Below are 21,865 nucleotides of genomic sequence, written 5' to 3' on the forward strand. Positions count from 1 at the left end.
ACTCCACCACCACCGCCTCCCGGACTATACCCGTCGTTTCTCCCGAATCTAGACTTTCCTTCATTGCGTCCATTCAATAACACATCCAAGGGCTCCCGTTCGACCCCCTTTGGCGCCGGTCTTGCGAAGTCCGGTAAGTATGATTCGAGCCAGTGATCTATAGAGTTGGTCGTGGGGGGCTCAATCTCAGCCTTCTTCCACAGCTGTCGAGCTTCAGCGAGCAACACCCTCGCGCTGTCGGCACTTACGGTGCACTCTGGCTCGATCAGCCAAAAGCCTCTGATCAGGGAGAAATCCCAATACTGCCCAGGGAACAGTCGATGGGTACGCCAGAGTAGATCGACCTCCAAGGTAGGTGGCATCAGCTTGCCAAAGCGGGCTTTCGATGGGCCAGACGGTTGGCTTCCAGGATGCCTGTCAACGACCTTGGGGTCGAATTTGGATACGTAATGGCCCTGCTTGAACCTGGCAATACTCTCGCGGAAGATCAACACGAAGTCCCTGTAGTCCCCGATGGCCTCGGCCAACCCCTCGGTGAAACGTGGAATCGCATCTCGGGCTCGGACCAAAGTTTTCCAATACTGGATCGATCGCTCCAAGTCCTCTCGGAGATCCTGCAAGTAAGGCCAGGGGCAAAGCTCGCATTGTTGTGAGAACTCCTCGTGGTTGCTTTGTAACTTGCAACGCTCATACCGCTTGCCTGTCCGGAAGGCTGTGTATGACGCGATATCCATCGCTCTGGGCAGCTCGACGCTGGGGCCTAGGGCGCATCGATTCCAGACCTGCATCTTGATCTGCCGTTCAAAGGGAGACGCCTTTTTTTCCCAGGAAGGAGTACCAGCCTCAATGGGCTTATTCGGCTGACCTGGCTGCCCATCATTATGAATCGAAGTCCTTTTCAGCAAACGGGAGAGTAGACTACCCGAGGCAGACTGCCGGCGATTACTCTTTGTATCCTCCCATGGCGGGTGCGTCCACAGTTGATACGTGAGTTCGTGGCCTACGCCTCCAGTCATTTGATTGTACTTGCGCCACGCTCGTTGCGTTTCTTTGGGCGACCAGTCCATAGACAGGATCTTGCTCATTGGGAAATGGCGATGAATGAGACCAAAAGTTTGGTTGAATCTGGTTTTGCCAGCCCACAAATGCCCATGAAAGCGCGAGGGCTTCATAAGATGACAGTACCAGATCATGGCAACATCCCTACTGGGTATCAGTCTTACTGCCGTTCCGATAGTATTAGTAGGGCAAGCATGCATCACGATGGGATGATCATTCGGCGTCAATCGGCTGTAGTCGAGGAAACGGAGGTACACGATGTAGCGCCATTCAGAGTACGCCAGCGCTTCATCGTCTATTCCACCCTTCTCGCTCGTCCCAAGGTGTGGTAGCAACTTGAGAAAGAGCTCAGCCAGCTCAATGTGTTGCTGTTGGCCACAGTCAGGTTGATTCTCCGCATTTCAATGTTGTTTATCTTACTCTGGCGGGTTTCTGCAGCGGGATGCGTTTCGTATTCTTGGTCCATACATCCTCAAATACGCAGATGGGTTGCGTGGTCATGGCGATTAAAGATCGATACGTCTTTGTGGGCTTGGGCGTCTACGTTGGTCAGAGCATGTCGCGGCTGAAGCGTGCACCGGGACCCTAAGCTTTAACAAATCTAAAATAATTGGCGCTGTGGATAACACGACTGGGCTGCACCTCGAAAACGCCCTTGCGACTTGGCTTGGCCTTCTTCTGTGGTGAACGGCTTGCGCCGTGGCCTTGTGGCCCCTGGTCTGCCGCGTGAGCACAGTGCTCGGGGCTTAGCGCTGCCAGATCTGCAACAGCTTCAAGCCACCGCCCAGGCACCGAGGCACATTTCACACCGCAAGGCGCACTTGGTATCATAACGAAGTCTCTCTCTCTTCCACAATCGCTGTGAGGCTATCAGAAAATATGTTCCGGAGCATGTTTGCTTGGGCATTACAGTGTCATTTGTCTCCGCTGTTGACTAACATGACACTTCCAAGCGAATACTCAGGGCACGGTAACTAGATGAAATCTGAAGACTCAAACCTTGGTCCGGCTCGCGTCGGTAGCGACGCTTTTCACGCTATCCTTGCTGGAAGCAACGGAGCCCTTGCGCCTACGAAGGAAAAATAAGATAGCAGCCGCCAGGCCTGCGATGGTCAGCGCTACAACGGCTCCGATAACCCCAGCAACAGCGTTCGACATGCCTCCGCTTCCATTGTTGTCGCTGCCCTCGCTCTGCGAACTGGCATCATCCTCGTAGGCGGCGCAAAAGTCTTCAGCAGCTGAGCACTTGTTGCACCAAGTACCAACATCGCTGATGGCGCGCTTTCGCGTCTCGGAGACAAAGCGCGACCAAGGAAGGGAGTCCTCGCCAGTGCCATACAGAGGAAAGGCAGTCAGATCGCCATCAGTGCCATTCTTGAACAGCCAGCGCACGCGGAGATCTTCATCCGGGTTCGCAGGAAATTCCTGAGCGTCGTCGCTGAACAGCTCAAACGACATGGTGGAAGCGTATTCTGGCAGGCCGTAAAAGTTATCAGAAACCTCGAGCAAGCCGGCTAGACCAAAGAAAGCAAGAAAAGTGTCATAACTTCCGGCCAGGAAGGAGAACTTTAGCTTTCCCTTGGACGCAACAGTCTGGTTCAGTTGCGAGAGAACTGCACCCGAAAGTGTCTCCGCACCCAGAGCGCGCATGGGCTGCGACTCGTTCCAGTTGAGGCCATGCTCCGCCGAATCGGCAAGGGTGCGGAGTTGGAAGAGATCCTCGTCTGAAACATTGCGAGCAGCTGAGGTCATGTTGTGGATGCGCGCAACATTGATGAGGTCAAAGATATCGTAGGCTTTGGCGTAGGTCATATTCTCGGGCTTGAGGTTGTAGACACCCTCGCTCAGGACGTCGTAGAAGCCCCCGTAGAAATCACGCGTAGCCTCAACACGCTCTGTGAAAAGCTCGCTCGTCTTGAACGACTTGGATGCATTCACGTAAGCCGGGCAGGCGTCGTCACCCTTGATCCAGATTGTGTCGGGCGAGTTGTCGGCAACGCCGTGCAGCAGGACGTACTGGTAGCCATCGAGAGGACTCGTGCTGTTCGTGCCGTTGTTAAGAGTTTGAGTGGCAATCGCCGGGGCAAGGTCAAGCAGAGGGAGGATAGAGGCCCTGGAGGAACGCCGTGGCTGTGCTCAGAAGAATACTCTGATCAGGGCGCGCTGGCAAAGATTTGCGAGCCAACATATTGGTCCGCAGAGACGCCGAGGATTTGGCTGGACGAGCTAGCATCCAGGTAACGGGCTCTGTACTCGCTGCCGACTTGAAAGTTTTGTGACGCACCAAGGCTGGTAAGCCTTTGAGCGCCGTACCACTTGGTCGTGCCTTACGCATGTCAGTCATGTTCTAAGAAGGATGAGACTGGTGTCGTCAGTCATTCAAGACTGGCCCAGAAGGACTTACGATCTCCATGACGACTGAAAACCACTGCACCGTGGACGGTCTCAGCTGTGGCTGTGCTGGCCAACCAAGCAACGGCGGCAATGAGCTGTGTGTACATGGCGGAGACTAAGGCGTGGTTTTGAGAAGTGCAGTAATGGTGGTCTGACTGCTTGGGTAGCCAAGGAAGACGCCCTGACTTATATGTACGATTGGAGTTCCTGCACCCTGGATTCTGATATGGGCCGATCTTCAGTGAGGGGTCGAAAGTTCGCCTTTTTATTGGCGTAATATGCTGCAGAACGGCCTGGAGAGGGAGTTTTGCACCGGCGCCGTGCCAAGCCAACTCTGCAGCATGGTATCGCCAGTCTGCTTGAAGGGCGCCGGATAGCCGCTAGGCCATTATCCATTGGACACACTTGATTGAAAAGATCTTTTGGTGGTATCCTCTGGCCCCGCTCTGTCAATCTCAAGTAGGTACCTCACTCATGCCTATCGTGTCGGCGGCTGCCGATCGGAGTCGCCGGAGATGCTCAAGTCCGGTCAAGACCTAGCTACGAACGTCTCACGAATGCCAAATAAGGTACTTTATCCTCCAATGTATATGACTCAGTCAACAGTGAACAATCAACGTGAAGCTTCTCCTTTTTGGATGTTCAACAGTGGGGTGGCCGTTCTGGTAGGCGTCGCCTCTGCTGACGACTCCTCACGTCAATTCTGGGCCCTCCTATGGACCAGCCAATCATCATTCGTGCGTAACGATTGCAACATCGCGCGGGTTGGGTGGAAACGACGACACCGCTATCTTCAGGGTACAAACCTGCCCGATGCACAATCGTTGTGAAGGGTTCATCATATTATCACATGGCAGATGTGAGTGATCTTCAAGCCCTCGAATCAAGGTTGGGCAGATCTGGGACAAAGGTAGCTCCTTTGCCTACAATAGAGTGACCTTATGAGCATCACCAGTACAAAGCAGTCGAACTGAATCGCCAGATGAAGTCCATATGATACTCAGAGGGCGAAAAGCCACGATCAGAAAGACAATCGCGGATCAAAAACAGATTGCTCAGTTGATCTATTGATTTCCCAGTAGTGGCTCCTCCGAATGCCGCCTCCCGCCTGCGTCTTCATCGTCGTCGCTGGGAGTTGGGACAGCTTGCAGGCGGCCCTGTCGGTTGGCCCTCCTGCGCCAGGGACGGTACACCACGATAGATCCTATGCCGATGATAACGAACAACCCGCAAATGCACGCACCAATGACGTCAAAGTTGTCGCCGATGGCTTCGATTGCGTCCCAAAATCCTCCCTCGAGATTGCCTATATTTTGGATGAGGGTGAATAGCTGCACGAGACCAATAAAGGCCGAGACGAAGACGGTGATGCCTGTGAGAACAATTGAATAGTAGAGGATGGCGACATGATCTTTGAAGAAGGCCTTGTTGGTGTAAAGAGCCATCATGAGGGCACCGTCTGTCGTATCAAGCATGCACATTCCCGCTGTGGGAGAGTCAGTGGTGCCCGTGTGTGTATGTTCGTGTCTTGAGAGGGGGACTCGGGGGTTTATTACCTGTAAACAGTACTGGAAAGATGAGGATGAGCCAGATGCTCGTACCTTGGGCTCCATGTACGCTCGAGAGGCCGAGAATAGCAATCTCGGAGCTCGTGTCGAAACCAAGTCCGAACAAGATGCCCAGAGGAAACATCTTCCACGGTCTGTCAACAATTCGGAAGACCCTGCGAAAGAGGGTGGCCAGGAAGCCTTCCCCTTCCAGCCGCAAATTCTGCACCGCATCGTCGACAGGCTCGTCTTCGTTCCCGCTGTTCGCATCTGGAACCGCCGTGGCCCTCTCTTCTTCTAGCCTCTCATGGAGTTGCTGGATGAGCCGGTACAGCACCCAGCCGTTACCCGCGCAAAGCAGGAGCAGGAAGGTGGCGCTCACGGCAGTGCCAACGATGTTACCAACACGTGCGAGGCCATCAAAGCGGTCCCGCAAAGCTCCGCTAGTGGCGGCAACGACAACACAGGTTACGATAACAACGGTGCTGTGGCCGAGGGAGAAGAAGGTCCCGACTGAAACAGGCCGCTGGCCCGAAGCGATGAGACGACGCGTCATAAGGTCGATTGCGGAGATGTGATCAGCGTCAAGGGCATGGCGAAGTCCCAGGACATACGCGAGGGCGGCGGCAGAAAGAAGCGAAGGATGTGCCGCGAGTATGATGGCGGCAATGATCCAGAGAACGACATTGACGGAGATAAGGAAGGCAATGATGCGAAGGGACGATGCGGGGAGGCCCTTGAAGAGGGCCGGCATGGTTATGCGGAAGCGCGCCATAGCGTCGACAAGGACACAATCTCGTGACAGGTGAAGACCACAAGGGATTTTGGAAAAACCTCTTGCAGGACTCAAATTCGCGGAATGAGCACCGAAAAGTTCTGTGAGATGTTTTGTCACCCTGAAGTGGTCGGTCGGTGGTGGACCCCGCCCAAAGGCGACGCTGGCCATACCCCGCCATCCCGACCAGGTGGGGGCCATCTGCACTAACACATCAGTCGTGTACCTCAAGGCAGGGACCTCAGCAGAATAAAAAGTTGTCCCAAGAGCTAGCCGATATACGTCACGACACACAAAGCATAGGTCAGTGGTGGATGGCGAGCTGACATGCACCAAGACAAAGCATCGTTGGTCATACAGCTGAAGCACTTGGGAGATGATCATCAATAAATCCGGCTCTCTATTTGGCTCACAGATATGCCTTCCTATCGTCGCACATTCATCAGAACAATCCCATTCCCTGCGCCGGTAACCTTTTTCCTGGCCGAATCGTCAAATATGCTTGTTTTGTGGATGCACGACAAAACCCAAGCGCCCAAGAACCCAACCAGTGCAGCCGTCCCTCGTTCTTATGCGTATCCCCAAGGACACGTCCAACTTGCGCCTGAGATCCATAACTCAAACCTGAACGATATCCATCACCCTAAATCGAGATCGAAAATTACGTTTTGGTGTGCATAGAACACCAGCCGACCAAGAAGATCAGGTCGGGGTGCCGTACTCTTCGAGAAGAGGCACGTCAGCTTCGAAACTGTAAAGCCGCACTTCTCCGTCTTCACTGCCGCTCGCCATGCGGCTGTCGCTGAGTCCGACGCATGTTACTGGTCCCGTATGGCCAGTAAATGTTCTCTCACACTTGCCAGATCGGGGATCCCAAATTTTGACCATGGCATCATTCGCACCGGTCACCATTCGCAATGAGTCACCGACGAGACCCCAGATGCCCTCGACGTGCCCAAACATGGTACGGAGGCATTTGCCTGATGCCGTACACCAAAGCTAAGACAGGTCAGCGAGTTGCACACGCAGCAGAACAGGTTGGAAAAGGAACCTACCTTGACAGTGTTGTCTAAGCCAGCGGTGAGGATGTACCGCGGCGGCAGTGGCCTGGAGGGGTTATTCGCGAATGCCGCACCGTACGCGGTGCGACTATCATCTTGGCAGGAAGAACCGTGATCATGAAACGACGAGCCTAATGTCGAGGCCGCGTGAACATATGCCGACGGCGTGCTGCTTCGGCCACTCGTGGCAGAGGCAGCGTCAGCGCTGTCGGCAGGTACGAGATCTTCTTCTGGCTCAAACTCCTCCGGCATCAGCAAGACTTGCTGAACCTGTCCCATGTGACCCTCAAGGGTCTTGATGCATGTTTTGTTCTCCAGATCCCAAATCTTGACAGTGCAGTCGTCTGAAGCCGAAAATACAACTTGTGAGACCGGATCGAGCCGGACATGGTTGACCCAATCGTCATGGCCACGCAGAGAGAACGTCTCCTTGCTATCAAAATTGAAAATTTTGACCGACTTATCGATGGAGCCGGAAGCGAGCCACTTGCCATCAAAGTCGACCGAAATCACACCTTCGGAATGGCAACGCAGTGTGCTAATGCATTCGCCGGTCTGCCAGTTCCACACCTTGATCGTATTGTCGAGACTGCCACTAAATAGTTTGTTGTCGACAAACTTCAAAGCTCGAATGCCCATCGTGTGGCCCGTCAATGTTCGAATCTCTTCTCCTGTCTCGATGTTCCAAATCTTAATCTTCGTGTCGTATGAACCGGTGACGAGTATGTTGTCTTCAAACTGAAGCGCTGTGACGCCATTCTCATGCCCCTTGAACGTCTTGACAGCGCAGCGCCCTCTCGTCCAGTTGTAGGAGATCTTCCATCGGTCTCGATAAACGCTCTTCCATGGCCTAAATCTCTTGTCGGGTTCCGATTGGCTTACGGAGTCGTCTTCGCCGACGGCGTTATGACAGGTTCTCTTGCGGCTGTCCTCTCGGATGACGAGCTCCCTCTTCTTCGATCCGTTTGTGGTGGCGGAGGTGGCAACAGCGATATGTGATTCTTCCTCTCGCCTCTTCTTCAGCTCCTGCTGCCGTCGCCAGTCACGGAGCTTCTGTCGTTCAAGAAGGGGAAGGCCCCAGCCGCACTTTGTGCACTTGCGATCGATATGCTGCTCGCACATGTGGTGCCAGACGACGTCGTGGTCCGCGAGGTCACGCCAGCGGCGGCTGACCTGGGCTGCTTTGCATAACGAGACGGTATCGAGGTAGCTCAGGACCTTCCAGGATATCTCCACAGGAAGCGCGGCGACGAAGTCGATTTTCAGTTGTTCATGAACCTCCCGCGAGACGGTTGAGAGCTGGGGGAAACAGCACTGCGTAATGATACCTTGCAGCCTGAGATGACTAGGTCAGCGATTGTCCTGACACGTGGTCACAAAAGTCCGACTTACATCAGGTCACGGTGCCGCGCAGGAGCAGCAGAGAAGAGCGACCACACATGAGTGATGGCTTGCTGGTCTGCTGCTGGTAGAGTGTCAAGTTCCTGCTGAATCTTGACCATCTTGCTTTCGTCGGCAGCTCGTCGACATTTGGAATCGGGTCGATGTCGGTAGCAAAACTTGCTGTTGGGATCCTTTTCTTTCTTGATCTCCTCGGACGCTTGGGTGTCTGGCTTGCCGATGGGCGCATATATGCCGGGTATGTGCTCGCGCAGGAAGGGGGTGACGGTCTGGGTGTACAGCTGAGTCGGCATGTTTACGGGTAGCCTCGACGGCTCGTCTTCGTGTGCTCTGCGTCGGTCGCAGTTATCTTTGAATGGCTGCTGGCCGGTGATCACATGGCTGTTGTTGACTGCGGTCAGGGTGGAGGAAGTGTTGGGGGAGGGCGAGTGGAAGATGGAGCCATTTCTGTGATGAGGGTGACTGTGCGAAGATGATGAGGTTCCCGTCTGGGTGGAAGCTTCCGTGGAGGCTGCTGACGTGCTCGGACGAGACATGGTGTGTATCGTATCGGAGGACGTGGATCGCAAAGACAGCGCCGCCTTGGTTGTGTTTCGTCGGACGGACTGCCGGGGATGCGTCAAGCGAAAGGGTGGTCGTGATGGACAGGCACTACCATAGGGGGCGGTCAACCATATCTCGAGACAAGCGCTGGTCGTTTGGGCGAGGAAGCAGGATGGCGTGCTCCTTCCCCTGGTGAGGTACCTGTCAGTACTCTACGAGCGGAGACGGAGGCTCCCTGGCGGAACGTTCGGTAGAGGGACGTGTTGGCTATGTGTCTCGTGCCAACCCGGGGATTGCGTTTGCGGTGGGGGGATGGCGCAGAGAAGACGTTGACTGGCTGAAAGGCTGTGTATCGCCGGCGCACGCAATCCAGGCGGTCGGTGTCGTCTGGGGTCGACAGCGCAATGCCGGTGGGATGCGCAACGAAGAAGGTTTGATGATCAATGGTCGGTAGGACAGGTTGTCATCGCGAAGGCAGAAACTCGTCTTTGCTCTGGTTGCCCGTCGTTGCTTGGGTCCGTGGTCGACCTATGTTGCTTTTGTGGTCGGTCGTATATACAAGCAGTAGCCCACGTGAAGGTTTATGTCTTAGACGAATCGGACGGGGAGATCTGAGAGGCGGCTCGTGGGTGTATTGACAGACGGGCAGTCATCAGCGAAGGCGAAGGCGGCGATTCGAGGTGGTTTGGTGCTTTGGGGCGAAAATGGCGTTATCGCTGGGGTCCATTCTTTACCAGACAAAAGGTGGGGCGTATTCTTTCCAGCTCCAGTGCGGGGGGGAGTAGCAAGTTTAGGGGACGACTTGGCGCTCTCCCGGCACAATGGGCATCGTGGGATGCGCCGCGGGGGGATGTGGGTGATGTGCGTGGGGAGACGACGAGGGATGCGTGGGAAAACATTGATAAGGGTTGAATGTCTCTCGCGAGAGCAATTCTCGATCGATTTTCTTCTGATTTTCATCACCTTTCTCGCATTCAAAGCCTGCGTACTTTGAGCATCCAATCGACCGCATAGGCCTGGCGCCTAGCCATTTGTTACTAACAGGAGCGACCCGACTCGGAAGGTCAGGTGGGATTTCGTCAGTCTTGGCTTCGATTAGCTCATTCAACACCAGCCATTTGCCTCGAACAACTTTTCCCGAAATTCCTCCTTCCACCCAGCTGCCTTCCCAATGCATCATTACGCCAGACGCGAACAGGATATATCGGTACTTCAAGATACGTGAAGGAAATTGCACCACCGATACATGTCATCAGGCTTGACTTGTGTCATCAAGCCCCCGCCATCTGTGTCCCCTGGAACCTTCTACATCAGGCGATTAAGATGCTTACCGAGTTTGATTACTTTCCCAGGCCCATCGAATGGTGGGTCAAGTCAACGCCGATGTCCGGAGTCATGGCCGACCTCACCACACCTGGGGATTTATCCCTTGGATAAGCTCGAAAATCCGCCGCAAATGACAATCCACCAAGGCTGACCGCGTTTGCTCGCACCAAAAACGGTTGGTAAGGTGTATAAGTATTGTTGTTGGATTTGGCTTAGATTATCGTCAACGTGCCCCCAGGGCTACGTTTTATAGCACCCGCTGACTAACTGCATCAGAGAAGCTCCTTCCGTCAGCACCCCCAATGACAGCTCGCAATCAAAGTTGTCAAATCATCAATTGTGCCATTCGCAAATTTGTTTCTCCAAGCACTGGTAGCACGGCTTTCGGCCTAACGGTCATGTTACACAACCACGTTCACGATTGCGCCTTGTCCAAGGTAAAATTGTTGATCGGCCCTGGGCATGCGTGCCCGGTCGGTTTGCTGGTAACGACAGGCTTCTGAAGCTCCAGGTGAGGCAGGTTCAGTCCCACCCCCAACTTCGATTTCAAGGACACAGCTTCTATTCTCCAGTGGGGGCAGAGGGCGATAAGAGCGATTGGTACGCCATCCGCGCAAACGCATCGTATCAGACCATGCTGGACTGTCGCCGTACTAGCGCCGCCACAGAGTGCCTAGAGTGTCTCGAGTACCACTTACGGTCGCTTATCCAGATCGTTACGGACCACTTCTTGAGATGCTGGAACAATCGCCTCTATAACAACGCGTATTACGAACTTCAAGCTGTCCTAAGACTGAGATCGAGAATGCCCTTGGAGAGTACGAGCTGCCTTCGAGCGTCACGCGTTGTCTACTGTAGTATGATAGCATTAAATGGACAATCAACAATGATTTAAGCATCATGCATTTGACTACTGACCACGCGATGCCAGGCTTGAAAGGCACTCTCGAATCAGGTCACACGCCAGGAGCTGGCCGTCAATATGCAATTCTGCGTGATGTGAAAAAGCTCGTTTACCGCAGAGATGGCCTGTCGCGAAAGTGCATCCGTCCCTCGCCTGCGAGTCTATTTATGGTAGAGTAAGAAGATAGTGGTAGCCAAGTCATCCTACCCACCGAAGTACAAATTCCTTATGCTTCTCCCCGTTGGCTCCGGCGATTCCAGCCCTCTCGGCATCTATCTGTTCAATTTCTGGACTGGATATCAGCGATTTGCTTGGCTTAGCTCGATTATGAGGCATTCGACTTCAGAGTCAACGAGCTTTCACTTCTTTCCTCAAAGGAAAGTCTCAGCAAGAATGCTGTCTCGAAAGCAGCTGCACTGCGCGTCGGGCGTCGGTGAGGTGCGTCACAACCGAAATGCTCGAATGACTCCTGAGCGTTGCGCGTGACATCGTATGCCTTGGCTGCGCGTCCCTCCCGGGCTCTCGAGAGGACACGAAGGGTTTCTAGCAGAGTAGGGCCATCGCTTGGATCTGCAGATGATGTGGCAAGGTTGATAGTTAGAAGTCGCAAAAGAGCCTCGATTGGTGGCTCAACATTGAAAGTTCCAGACGAGCGGCGACGACGGGGTCCCGGTGTAGACGTCGTGACACGAGCACGTGGTGGTGAGGCAGGCTGAACTGGATGCGCCTTCTTGGGAGCCACAGCTACTGCAGGAACAGCAAGTTCCATCTTCGCTGTATCGACCAATGTTGCTGCGGCAGCTTGGTAGGACTGGACAGCGACTACTCGGGCCTCAAGGCGATTGATGTTGTCTAAGAGGTATACTAAGCACACAAGGATCTAAAGCCGTTAGCATGACATTGCCGTTAAACAACAAAAAGCATTGAGATACTCACGTATGAAATTGCAGCCATAGATCGACCGACGGACTGCCCATTCTTTTCCGAAAGCGACTTCAAGGCAGGTTCAAGATACTGCTGCTCAACTGACATCTGGGCGACAGGAAGTATCTCCGCATAGAGGGACTCCAGCTCTTCTTGTAAGGCTTTTACTTCGCTAGCCGGTGCATCCGTGTGTTCGCTGCGAGGGGCCGACTCAAGAGCTTCGAGATATGTCCGGTCAAGCTTGGTACGTGTCATCTCAACGGTGTACTTGATAACCCTGTGGGCTGTCAGGGGCATAATACATGATAACGGATGGTTAAATAAGTACCTCATACAACATTCTCTTAGTGTTGCAACATTTTGCGACTCCTCAGGGTCTTCGGGGTCGAGCTCCCACCCCAGCTTTTGCAGGCTTGAAAGCAGCTTGTCGTCCGATCTCAAAGCTTCTTTGATCACTTCATGTATGCTTTCGGTGGTGATGGCTGCCTGCTGCCCCATATCTGATGTCCTATAACCCAGATACTGCGAGAGTTCCTCGACCTAACTCTGTTAGCATGAACACCTCCAGATGCGTTACAACATTTACTTTTGAGCTAAGCGCACGGCGCTCTGCTGCCCGCCTACTAGTCCTGGTGGCCTCCATCTCCCGACGTGACTCCGTCGACTTAGCGTTACTATCCGCAAGCTTAGCCAAGGCGTTGTGGTGTTGCCTCAACATCTCAGTCTGCTTGTTTATGATGGTCGTGGAGCAGTCGAGCTCCTGGACCGCGGCCCTAAGCTCAGCCTCCCCTATCGCCTCGACTGTGGCTAATTCTCTGGATGCCACGAGCTCGTCGACCAGCCCAGCTTGGTCGAGCGACAAGTACCTGGTGCACAGTGAGACCATGATAAGTGGAACAGGGATAAGGCGATGTTACAGAGAGAGCTCGTCCTGGGAGAGAAGATTTTCAGTGCCGAGGTGCGTGCTGATCCACTCCTTGAATGCCGTACCATGAGTTGAGTCGTTCAGTACATCCTGCAGTACACTGTCATCGGGCAAAGTGCTCCTCCCATACCTAGAAAGAAGGTCTCTCAGTGCCGTCAAGTCCATCCTCGAGAATTCAGTGGTCTTTCACAGTTCCACTTCTTACGTGTCGGGCTGAGCCGAGTTTATGAGGCTTCGATTTAGGGCTCAGGGTGCGCTTAGTTTGTCTGGTGTCCAGGGGTCCTCTGCCAAGGTAGTGGTGATTGGTGTCGCCTTGATTACTTGCAAAAGGCGCGTTTGAATACGGTATTGTAGGGTGACGGGAGACCAACAGTCTGCCCATCCGAATTTTTATGCGCAGGCGTCCTCGGTCAATGAGACGAGAACAAGTGATTGACAGGTGACGGTCATCCGAACCTCGTCGCCCGTTGATGATCCGAGACACGGGCAGAGCCTATTGCTGGGTCCCGCCTAGTGCGCTGATCCACAGCATTCGACAAAGCAGAATGCTCCCTGATCGGAACACACCGCCGCCTGAGTGCAGCCGCGAATGGTTTGTGAGTCGTTGCTGGGCGGTGCCAATAGGGATTGACTTAGGCTGGAGTTGCTGAGGAGCGTTTGCATCAACGCCAGATCGGGGCGAGTCAGGCGGGTTGACGAAGATTACTCCGCACCACAAAACGCAGAGGGCTCTGGCTGGGCCCACACGCCGCTTCGAGTTGTTAGGAATACTATACTATTGGTCTCCGGCCGCCGCAATGTGGTAGGGCTGGTAGAACAAGTGATGAATTGTCGTCCTCGGAATACTTACCCCTGGTACATGTCAGCTAGGGCGCTAGCCAAACGCTGACATCGTCCACTGGCAGCAGCTAATCACGTGTTTGTCCCAGTAGAGGCAGGTTGCTGCCCCTCTATTGCTCCATGGCATTGGCAGGCTGTGCAAGTGGTGGCAGCTGTGAGAAGCCGAGTTCCAAGCCACCGCGGGGCGTTCTCTCATCTGCCAGACCAGGGTTATGACCAGTTTCTCGAGGCCAAGACGATGTTCCTACCTCAAAGGTAGGCATTTGCCAATTCAAGCGTTGCCTCACCGGGTGCATGCCGTAAAATATCGCTCGGAATCCTCCTCGCCGGTCTATTCCGCTGTCCCGCGCTCATCACGGCCTGAGCTTGGGCCCGTTTGCCTTTTTGTCCCAGCCCTATGGTCACCGTTTGCTGATGTTTCTGTGAAATGAAGGCAACTCCAACCCGCTTCGACGTTCCCATCTCTCAGCATGTCTCGCCTCACATTATACATTAGAGCTTCTCCATGGTAAGACTTGCGAGTCACCTCCGCCAGAGGCGACAGGTAGCCCCCCCCCCCCCCTTCCATGACGGACAGTGGTAGACATTGGGCTACACAAGGATTGATCGTTGCTGGTATCGTATTCTGTGGTTCGACGGAGGCAGCAAGTCGTCGGTGCTGGAATTCTTCCGATAAGTCACCTCAGCAAGCTTGGGTGTTGCTTTGAGAGATATCTATCACCACTCGTTGGTTGGATTGCTGCAATGTCAAGCACTTCCATAAGCCGTGTACCAATCACTACCTAGGTGCCTCACTTGCCAGGTCTGGGTTGAGGTAGCTACCTAGGCCTTTAAGGTGTGCATTTACCTCCGTGGCTCGTGGCATCGGCAAATGCTCCCTCCAGAAGGATAGACAAACGGCCGGCTTCTGCACACACCGCTTTGTACATTTGCGAGGTAAGACTTGTTGTCCATGTTGGCCTTTCAGTCTTGGCAAAGGTCAAGACCATCACCGTGGACCTCAGTTCATCGATAAACCAATGCATGCAGCTCCTTTTCCGGAGAATCGTCTGTCCCAAGATGCATTGTTTTCCACTGGCAACGCGCCGTCATGCTCTTCTAGCCCTGGTAACCGCCATGAACTTCTAATCACTGTGCTTTCGTGAATAGCCATCCCGCAACCGCACACCCTGGGCAACACCCTGCTCCTCCTGGTCGCCGCGGCGCCTACTTGCCGTTTTCTTCTGTTGACTTTCCACGTTAACAGGCTGTTAAGCTCGAATCAGTCGTTTGTAGTACCGCACTGAAGAATCGCTGAGTCGCCCTGATCTTGCAGCATATTGCCCCGCCCCAAAGCCCTTCGTTAACCACGCTGGGCCACCTTCTTACCACGCTCAACATCGGAAGTGGTCACATCTCCCACAATTTCAGCTCCTACTCTTCTCGCAGGCTCAACTTCGACAGTTGTTACCTCATCACCTCTGCTATCGGCTTGAGAGCATCGAAATCTCACGTCTAGTACTCGGTGGTCTCTAACGGGTCGAGGTTGCCGCCCCTCGAAGACAGTGGTGTAACAAGACCTCGAGACTGCTTCGTGTGTTCATGTCTCTCTTCCTACCGTCTTCTGCAGTCGCCTCCTACAAGTCAGTTCTGGATCAGAGCGCCCGCGGCCTTGTCATACGACGTCGGACGAGCCTAGCATGGCCAACAACATTCAATCCCGCTGGGGACATTTAATCATCGACTCTTCCCGCTGTCTCAAACGCTGTCTTAGACAGTTGAAAAATGCTGTTCTCAATGTCCCATACATTCTAGCTCACCGAGCCACACAGATGCGCTCCAAGCGATCCACTTGGAAAGTCCTGGGCCTCAGCGCCACGCGGAAGCTGGGCGAGATCTTCTGGGTCATCGCCATCTGCGTCCTCAGCGAGATCCTCATCTGGTGCCTCAGTCTTGCCTTGCGGCTAATCGACATTCAGTTCCTGTCTGCCATTGTTGGCATGGTCATGGTGTTCGTCTTCATGCTTGCCCTGAGCAGGTTTTGTGACTCCACTGAGAGGTTCTACATGACGAGAATCAAGTCGAAGGTGAGCCATGACTTGGACTCATACCTGCACAAGCGCGTATACTGATGGAAGAAAACTTAACAGATCGACTTCATCAATAAGAACCTCGGTGTTGGGTTTCCCGTGCCTATTGTTGCTATCAGCAGGGAGGAGTCACTGGGAGCCAAGGGTATTGGCAAGGTCATTGGCAACTTTCGTACGTACCTTCCACTACACGGTAGCGTCCCGGACGCACAACTAATACCGAAATCAGTCTCAACAAACATAATATTCTGGGTCTTGGTCTTTCTGCTCGCCTGGGCCTTCGTCGCAGGCATGCTTCATTTACCTCGGCGACCCTCGCCGCCGTCAGTCTCAGAGCATGACCCAGCTAGTACTGAAGAGGAGAAGACGCCCTGGTCATCTACCCAGGCTCAGCCAGTCCAAGTGCCAGTCTCCGAGCAGCCGCCTCGTCTCGAGCTGCCTGCCGACGTGGGATGCCGTCCCTCCGACACCATGACCCTTCGAGACTCCATGATGGAGTACTTAACCGACGACAGAGAGGAGCTGGGGTCAGAAATCCAAGCTTCGTCGAACAGCCCCGAGTCTGACGATCACAAAATCGACTCTCCAAAGCCTGAATGCCCGATAGTGACCAGAGAGTCACCAGATCAGCAGTCACCTTATCCATGGACGGCCCCAACTGAACAGCATCGAGAGCATGTAGGTCAGCAGTGGCTTGTTGCTTTCCAGAGAAGCTACTCTGTCCTGCTCCCAGCAGTTTTTCTGGTTGTTCTCGGTATTCCGGTCTCCCTCGCAACCGGCGACAACCGTATCCTTGATGGCTGCATGCTCTGGTTCGTATGGGTCAGTGCCGGCAAGCTGCAGATGGTCCTGTCCGACGAGAACCTGCTCTCTCGGACGCCTCGAATGCCCGCGGCAGTGATGCTCGTGCTCACAACTCTCATGAACCCCGTTCTCATAACCATTTTGCTCATGATGGCATACACTCGTGCCAAAGCCGCCGCCACATCCACGCCTCTCTTCGACCTTCTAGGCGAGTTTTCTTCCGGAACCAACCTTTCGGACCTCTGGTCACACATTGTTGGTCAGTATAGGCTAAACCAACATCAGCCCAATCACTTCGGTGCTGGCGACGGCGCTCTTGCCATTCTTGAGTGCGGTATCGTCGTCTGGGGTTTCAAGCTGTACGAATGTCGCGCGCAGTTAGCCTCGCGTGCAGGACTCGCCGTGTGTATCGTCTCCGCCGTATCGGCTGCTATCAATGTCTTCGTCTCAACACTTCTCGCCAAGGCCTTCGGCCTCGCACCCCCCGAGGCCTTGGCTTTTGCAGCGCGGTGCACAACACTTGCGCTAGCTCGTCCAGCAATGGATTCCCTCGGCGGCAACCAGGTCATCAATGCGGCCCTAGTCGTCAGCAATGGCATATTCGGCCAGCTGTTGTATCCATACGCGCTGAAGCGCCTCGGCATTCCCGCGGATGAGCCCAACAGCACGAATCTTGAAACAGTCGACTCCAATACGGACGGCGCGCGCACTATCGCCGCGGGCACAGCCATTGGCATCAACGGCGCAGCTATGGGGGTTTCCTACCTTTATCAGCGGAGGAGCCGCGCGGCGCCGTACTCCGTTCTTTCCATGACGGTCTTTGGGGTCATGACAGTGGTCTTCACAGGTGTCCAGCCTTCTGTTAAGACTTTGAAGGCTCTGGTTGCATAATCAAGGGTCATCATGATGGGGAGGGGGGTGGGTTGTATTCCAGCTTGTAGACATGGATGGCATCAGGATTGACATCAGGCACCCACACCACTGCGAGCTTTCAAGGCGTCAGGGCAAGGTCTTTCCTCTTGAAAGCTTGGGTGGTCGGCGTGCCAAATGCCAGATGAGGACACGAGTTACGATACGAGGCATGCCCTAATGATAGATAATCAGCTGGCTCTAGGCCTCGCACCTGTACAAATACGTTTAATTGACGACGGCCTTCGGAGGACCTCTTCTTTTCCCCCGTAATTTCTGAACGCCTTGATTCGGGACGAGGCTCTTGCCTCCATCTGCGAGCTCAGTGAAAGCTATTTCCATTTGCATGTTCCGACGGGTGGTTCTACTCCAGCCTGTGTTATGTCATGTCAGCAGTGAAATTATGGGCAAGCGAACGGGTGGGGGTTGGCCGGACCTTTCAATCAGATGGAGACCGCTCGCCGTTTCAATGATACCGCTGACTTCACCAACCTTCAGCGCAAAGGCTGCCTCCTCGAACTCGCGCTGCATGTCTCCCTGGCCAAAGTAGCCCAGGTCGCCGCGCTTCCTCGCGCTGCTGCAATCACTCTCGGTCACAGCAAGATCGCCAAGGCTGCTCTGGCCACTTTTGATCTTCTCCTCGTAACCGCGAATGATGCTGTACGCGTCCTCCTTTGTGCGGTCGATCTTCTCTTGACGCCAAGAGGAGGGACGGCGGCTGCCTTCGTGCTTCACAAGCAGGTGGGCGGCGCGAATCTTGCCATCAGGTACAGGACCATCAGCAGGACGCGATGTCGATGCTGAGTGATGGGTGGCCATGTAATGCTTGAGTTTCTCTGTGTCGGTGCCTGGGGGCGGCTCCCAGCGGGAGACCTTGTCGGTTGTATTGAAGTAGTACGGGAGGTTCTTCGAGTTCGAGTGACGGACCTCCCAGTTAGGAGGAAGTCCGGCGTCAGCCTGGGGCAGAGTGAGTAGCCATTCGCCAACAGTTCTGCCTGCACGAGACCGGCTCAGGGAGGGAGGTTGAGGGAAATCGGGTTTTGACTAGAGTCCGTACCATTATTGCGACAGAGGTTGGTGGTAAGACGTTGGTGAACGGTCGCTCCAAGGGGCCTACAACACCAGATGATGGGAAATTTTGATCGATGCAAGATGACAATGAAGAATTGGCCGCAGGTCAAGTCAAATGGGCCTCCACGCAGAGCAAGTGGAAGGGGATGGAATCCACAGATGACGTGCCGCGCGTGGGTGCCCCTTCAGTGTTTGCATTCTAAGCTGACCTCGTGGTTGCCGGGTGTCAGCTTCAAGGTCTTGCAGCGGGGAAGTCCCAGCCCATCTAGGGGCTTCTACCAGTGAGGAGAGCCAGGCCAACCCGATAGCGTTACAACAGCGGGGGTGGGGTAGACAGGAGCAAGGGTAGACATGTTTCAAGTCATGCCATTGGTGTGCAACCCACTTCATTCAGAGGGATCACGCGGGTGCTAAGGTCCGCTGGTCTTGGATATTACCTTCGCACTGCGTCCTCTCAGCCGGCCTTGGCGGCACTGTGTGTGGCAGCTGGTTGCATCTTGGTCACTGGTTCCATTCTTCACCAGAGCCATCCTAAATTTGGAGGGGCAACGTCACGCGAGAGCAGGTGTAATGTTGGGCAAAGTCCCTGTCGCGTCCTTGACATCTACTGGTCTCCCACGCCATCATCATGATACACTTAACACCTTGCCAGGTAATGCATGTCTTTATGTTTTTGGTCTCCAGAACGCCTTGTAACTCCCGCGTGTCTCTCTCTCTATCTCTCTCATTCCTCCTCTCTTCTCGCCAACCATCGGGTATCGTAAATTCGTCATGGAGCCTAATTTTGTGTTTGGAAAATATGGCCACATTCGCAGCAAACGTAGAATAGTTTCTGGTTAGCGATAGTCAGTATTCCCCTCTGGCAATGGTACATGTGACGATGAGACTCACCATACCAGTCTCCGCACTTCGCTGCTGAGATTGAAAGAAGACAGCCTCATTGTGGCTGCAAGACGGGCAGGAAATAATCTCGCGCGGAAGCTGTATGGAATATCTGGTCAGCAAGTTCGCCCTGAGGACACACTGAGCACATTTCATCCAAGCGAGCTGTCAAGACCACGGGCTGTCTCTGCCAGCCATGGAGTCTAATCATATGGGATTACGACGGTTGCGTTGGTCGTGGTGAGTGCCGCGGAGAGACCCCAGAGGTCGGTAAAGAGATGTCGTGGTAGAATACGGGTCAACACTTGGAAAAGGTTGGCACAGTTTGATGTAAGAAAAAACGTTTCGGTATATCATTCGTATTGAACCCATAACATTCGGCATGGGTTAGAATCCACCATTCGATCGCAGGCTGTGGGGTACGTTCCTGATAGCCGTGTGTCGTCGTCGCGGATTCCGTCGTGAGCGCACTTGCGTATCGGATTCGCAAGAGCGCAGAACTCTTGCCTATTGCAGGAATTTCTTGAAAGCAGCAAAGATACACGTACAGTTGGGTCAGAACCAACATCCTGCGTGACGCCAGCCGTCTCGCCAGCCGCGTTGTTCATAACATTGCGAAAGACGCAACTCGATTGTGCTTCTTCGGTGTAGTGACATGTACGACATGTGAACTGCAGACGATGCGAGTTATCGTCCTGCTTAGGGTAGAGCATGTTCGAGCACTCCGAGCAGAAGCGGAACGTGATCTGCTCGACAGGCTTTCCGCGCGTGTCCTCGTCAGTGGCGGACTTCGGAGACGACATGACGACAACAAGGAGGAGGGCGGATAGGTCTATCGGTGAGATTCGTCGCACAGGTTTATCTCGAGTTGTCGTGTGATTGCTTGAGAGGGTTTGCGCAACTCTGGCAAGAACAGGTAAGGTTGTTGTAGGTGAAAGGATAACGCCTTGCTGACCGATCGATGCGTGGCAAGGTTAGCAACTAGCGTCGCCGCGCTGCCAACAGTCCAGCGCGGCTGGTGGGGGCCTGGGTTGGGTGAGTGGCTACCATCCTTCCTTGCCAATTTTTTGGTCTTGAACAACTAACAATTGGCTTTGGCTATGTTACCCAAAGGGATTCAGTCCCCGAATGAGGCTCCGCATGATATCCAACGTGAAACACATTGGAAATCAATTGACAGTAGTGTTCCGTTTAGTTTGGTCTAGACGAGCTGCACAAAGACCTGTGCCAGAAGGCACACTTATCATCAGTAGACAGTCGGCACATCCTAGGTAGCTTGACACATAGCACTCCCCGAGTGCTCCATAGAACTCGGTTTGCAACAACGAACGAGTTGATTGGAGTCTGATATCATATCCTTGAACGCCAGCTCATGCATTCATATGGTACACGCCGGCCTCGGTCTCCTTCCGAGACGGCAATCCTACAGTATTCCTCACAGCAACGGACGCTCACATTTTGCAATGCGCCTCCTTCCACCACACCCGCTATGCATGCATCGGCGCCATTGACAGGATTTTGCTCCACTGCTTGCGCCTGAGCTCAGCTCCGACCACTCCGTTGATACGCGTTCCAACCGGGTCTCCCGCCTTGTTGATAAGGACGCAAGCATTGTCGTCGAAGCGAACCACACTGCCGTCACGTCTCTGTGACTTCGCCTTGGTGCGGACCACGATGGCATGTCGCATATCTCCACGCTTAACCTTGTTGGCGCTTGAGGACCCTGCATTGTCGGTGCCTCGGTGCTTCTGAACAACGACGACGATACGGTCGCCTGGAGGAGGTATCAGTAATTAAATCTAGCCAAGCAATCCTAAGTTTGGTGCCATCTTGAAAGAGAGGGAGGACATACCAATGCGAGCAGCGCCCTTGCGCCCGATGACCATGGCGCATTCGACGAGGGCAGCGCCCGAGTTGTCGATGCAGTTGAGCATTGTCTGAAAGCTGTTTAGGATCAAAAAAAGGGAAAATTGCAGCCTATGGAACCAACCTTTAATTGAATCATCTTGGCTTGTGTCGTCCTCTTAACGAGGTTTCGGTCTACCGCAGAAGTTCCCCCTAACGTAGTGATCCAGATCTATCCCGTCAACAGAGGCATCAAATTGTAGATGTTGGATGGGTCCGAGCTTCTCCGGAATTACGTGTTTCCATTTCTCCGTTCGTAACCAACTGATGCAGGAGGCGTAGGTACATGATTACATCAGCTTGCCGGCACCGTCACACTGGCTGTCGATACGTTCCAGGGGTGGTTAATGTCCTGCTGCACATCATTCGTTGGCTTTCATTGTTAGAGTAATTAGCAACCGGGCAGCAACGGCAACAGCCTTGGACCTCTATCCTTACATCCCCTTTCGCTCCTTCCCCCGTCGTCGTCACTCTATGAGACGAGCCAAACCTCCGTCCACAGAAACGCGCCCTCGTCCACCTGCAA

The 21,865-nt window shown here is 54.0% G+C and overlaps 9 protein-coding genes across 9 annotated transcripts; 1 reads left to right on the forward strand and 8 right to left on the reverse strand.

Annotated features, from left to right (window-relative positions):
• Positions 1-60: 60 nt before the first annotated feature.
• VDBG_02518 (conserved hypothetical protein) lies at positions 61-1,560 on the reverse strand (the record flags this gene model as incomplete). The annotated part of the gene is made up of 3 exons (XM_003006333.1): positions 61-120; positions 249-1,427; positions 1,480-1,560. 3 exons carry the CDS (start codon positions 1,558-1,560, stop codon positions 61-63), a joined length of 1,320 nt encoding a protein of 439 aa, XP_003006379.1.
• Positions 1,561-2,052: 492 nt separating this feature from the next.
• VDBG_02519 (conserved hypothetical protein) lies at positions 2,053-3,560 on the reverse strand (the record flags this gene model as incomplete). The annotated part of the gene is made up of 3 exons (XM_003006334.1): positions 2,053-3,189; positions 3,246-3,385; positions 3,464-3,560. The coding sequence occupies 3 exons, from the start codon at positions 3,558-3,560 to the stop codon at positions 2,053-2,055; spliced, it is 1,374 nt and encodes a 457-aa protein (XP_003006380.1).
• Positions 3,561-4,517: 957 nt separating this feature from the next.
• VDBG_02520 (high-affinity nickel transport protein nic1) lies at positions 4,518-5,754 on the reverse strand (the record flags this gene model as incomplete). The annotated part of the gene is made up of 2 exons (XM_003006335.1): positions 4,518-4,939; positions 5,055-5,754. 2 exons carry the CDS (start codon positions 5,752-5,754, stop codon positions 4,518-4,520), a joined length of 1,122 nt encoding a protein of 373 aa, XP_003006381.1.
• A 723-nt stretch (positions 5,755-6,477) lies between these two features.
• VDBG_02521 (sulfur controller 2) lies at positions 6,478-8,530 on the reverse strand (the record flags this gene model as incomplete). Its single annotated transcript, XM_003006336.1, has 3 exons — positions 6,478-6,774; positions 6,831-8,172; positions 8,229-8,530. 3 exons carry the CDS (start codon positions 8,528-8,530, stop codon positions 6,478-6,480), a joined length of 1,941 nt encoding a protein of 646 aa, XP_003006382.1.
• Positions 8,531-11,335: 2,805 nt separating this feature from the next.
• On the reverse strand, positions 11,336-12,820 carry VDBG_02522 (conserved hypothetical protein; the record flags this gene model as incomplete). Its single annotated transcript, XM_003006337.1, has 3 exons — positions 11,336-11,821; positions 11,947-12,218; positions 12,559-12,820. The coding sequence occupies 3 exons, from the start codon at positions 12,818-12,820 to the stop codon at positions 11,336-11,338; spliced, it is 1,020 nt and encodes a 339-aa protein (XP_003006383.1).
• Positions 12,821-15,510: 2,690 nt separating this feature from the next.
• VDBG_02523 (conserved hypothetical protein) lies at positions 15,511-17,463 on the forward strand (the record flags this gene model as incomplete). Its single annotated transcript, XM_003006338.1, has 3 exons — positions 15,511-15,765; positions 15,829-15,940; positions 15,998-17,463. The coding sequence occupies 3 exons, from the start codon at positions 15,511-15,513 to the stop codon at positions 17,461-17,463; spliced, it is 1,833 nt and encodes a 610-aa protein (XP_003006384.1).
• Positions 17,464-17,628: 165 nt separating this feature from the next.
• Positions 17,629-18,746, reverse strand: VDBG_02524 (peptidyl-prolyl cis-trans isomerase ssp-1; the record flags this gene model as incomplete). The annotated part of the gene is made up of 3 exons (XM_003006339.1): positions 17,629-17,855; positions 17,918-18,438; positions 18,539-18,746. The coding sequence occupies 3 exons, from the start codon at positions 18,539-18,541 to the stop codon at positions 17,846-17,848; spliced, it is 534 nt and encodes a 177-aa protein (XP_003006385.1).
• Positions 18,747-19,051: 305 nt separating this feature from the next.
• Positions 19,052-20,282, reverse strand: VDBG_02525 (DNA-directed RNA polymerase II subunit RPB9; the record flags this gene model as incomplete). Its single annotated transcript, XM_003006340.1, has 3 exons — positions 19,052-19,384; positions 19,444-19,533; positions 19,983-20,282. The coding sequence occupies 3 exons, from the start codon at positions 20,235-20,237 to the stop codon at positions 19,331-19,333; spliced, it is 399 nt and encodes a 132-aa protein (XP_003006386.1).
• A 470-nt stretch (positions 20,283-20,752) lies between these two features.
• Positions 20,753-21,499, reverse strand: VDBG_02526 (mitochondrial 54S ribosomal protein YmL38/YmL34; the record flags this gene model as incomplete). The annotated part of the gene is made up of 3 exons (XM_003006341.1): positions 20,753-21,208; positions 21,287-21,371; positions 21,425-21,499. The coding sequence occupies 3 exons, from the start codon at positions 21,437-21,439 to the stop codon at positions 20,922-20,924; spliced, it is 387 nt and encodes a 128-aa protein (XP_003006387.1).
• Between the last annotated feature and the right edge of the window lie 366 nt (positions 21,500-21,865).

This window comes from Verticillium alfalfae, genomic scaffold, assembly GCF_000150825.1.
Source record: "Verticillium alfalfae VaMs.102 supercont1.3 genomic scaffold, whole genome shotgun sequence".
NCBI classification, from domain to species: Eukaryota; Fungi; Ascomycota; class Sordariomycetes; order Glomerellales; family Plectosphaerellaceae; genus Verticillium; species Verticillium alfalfae.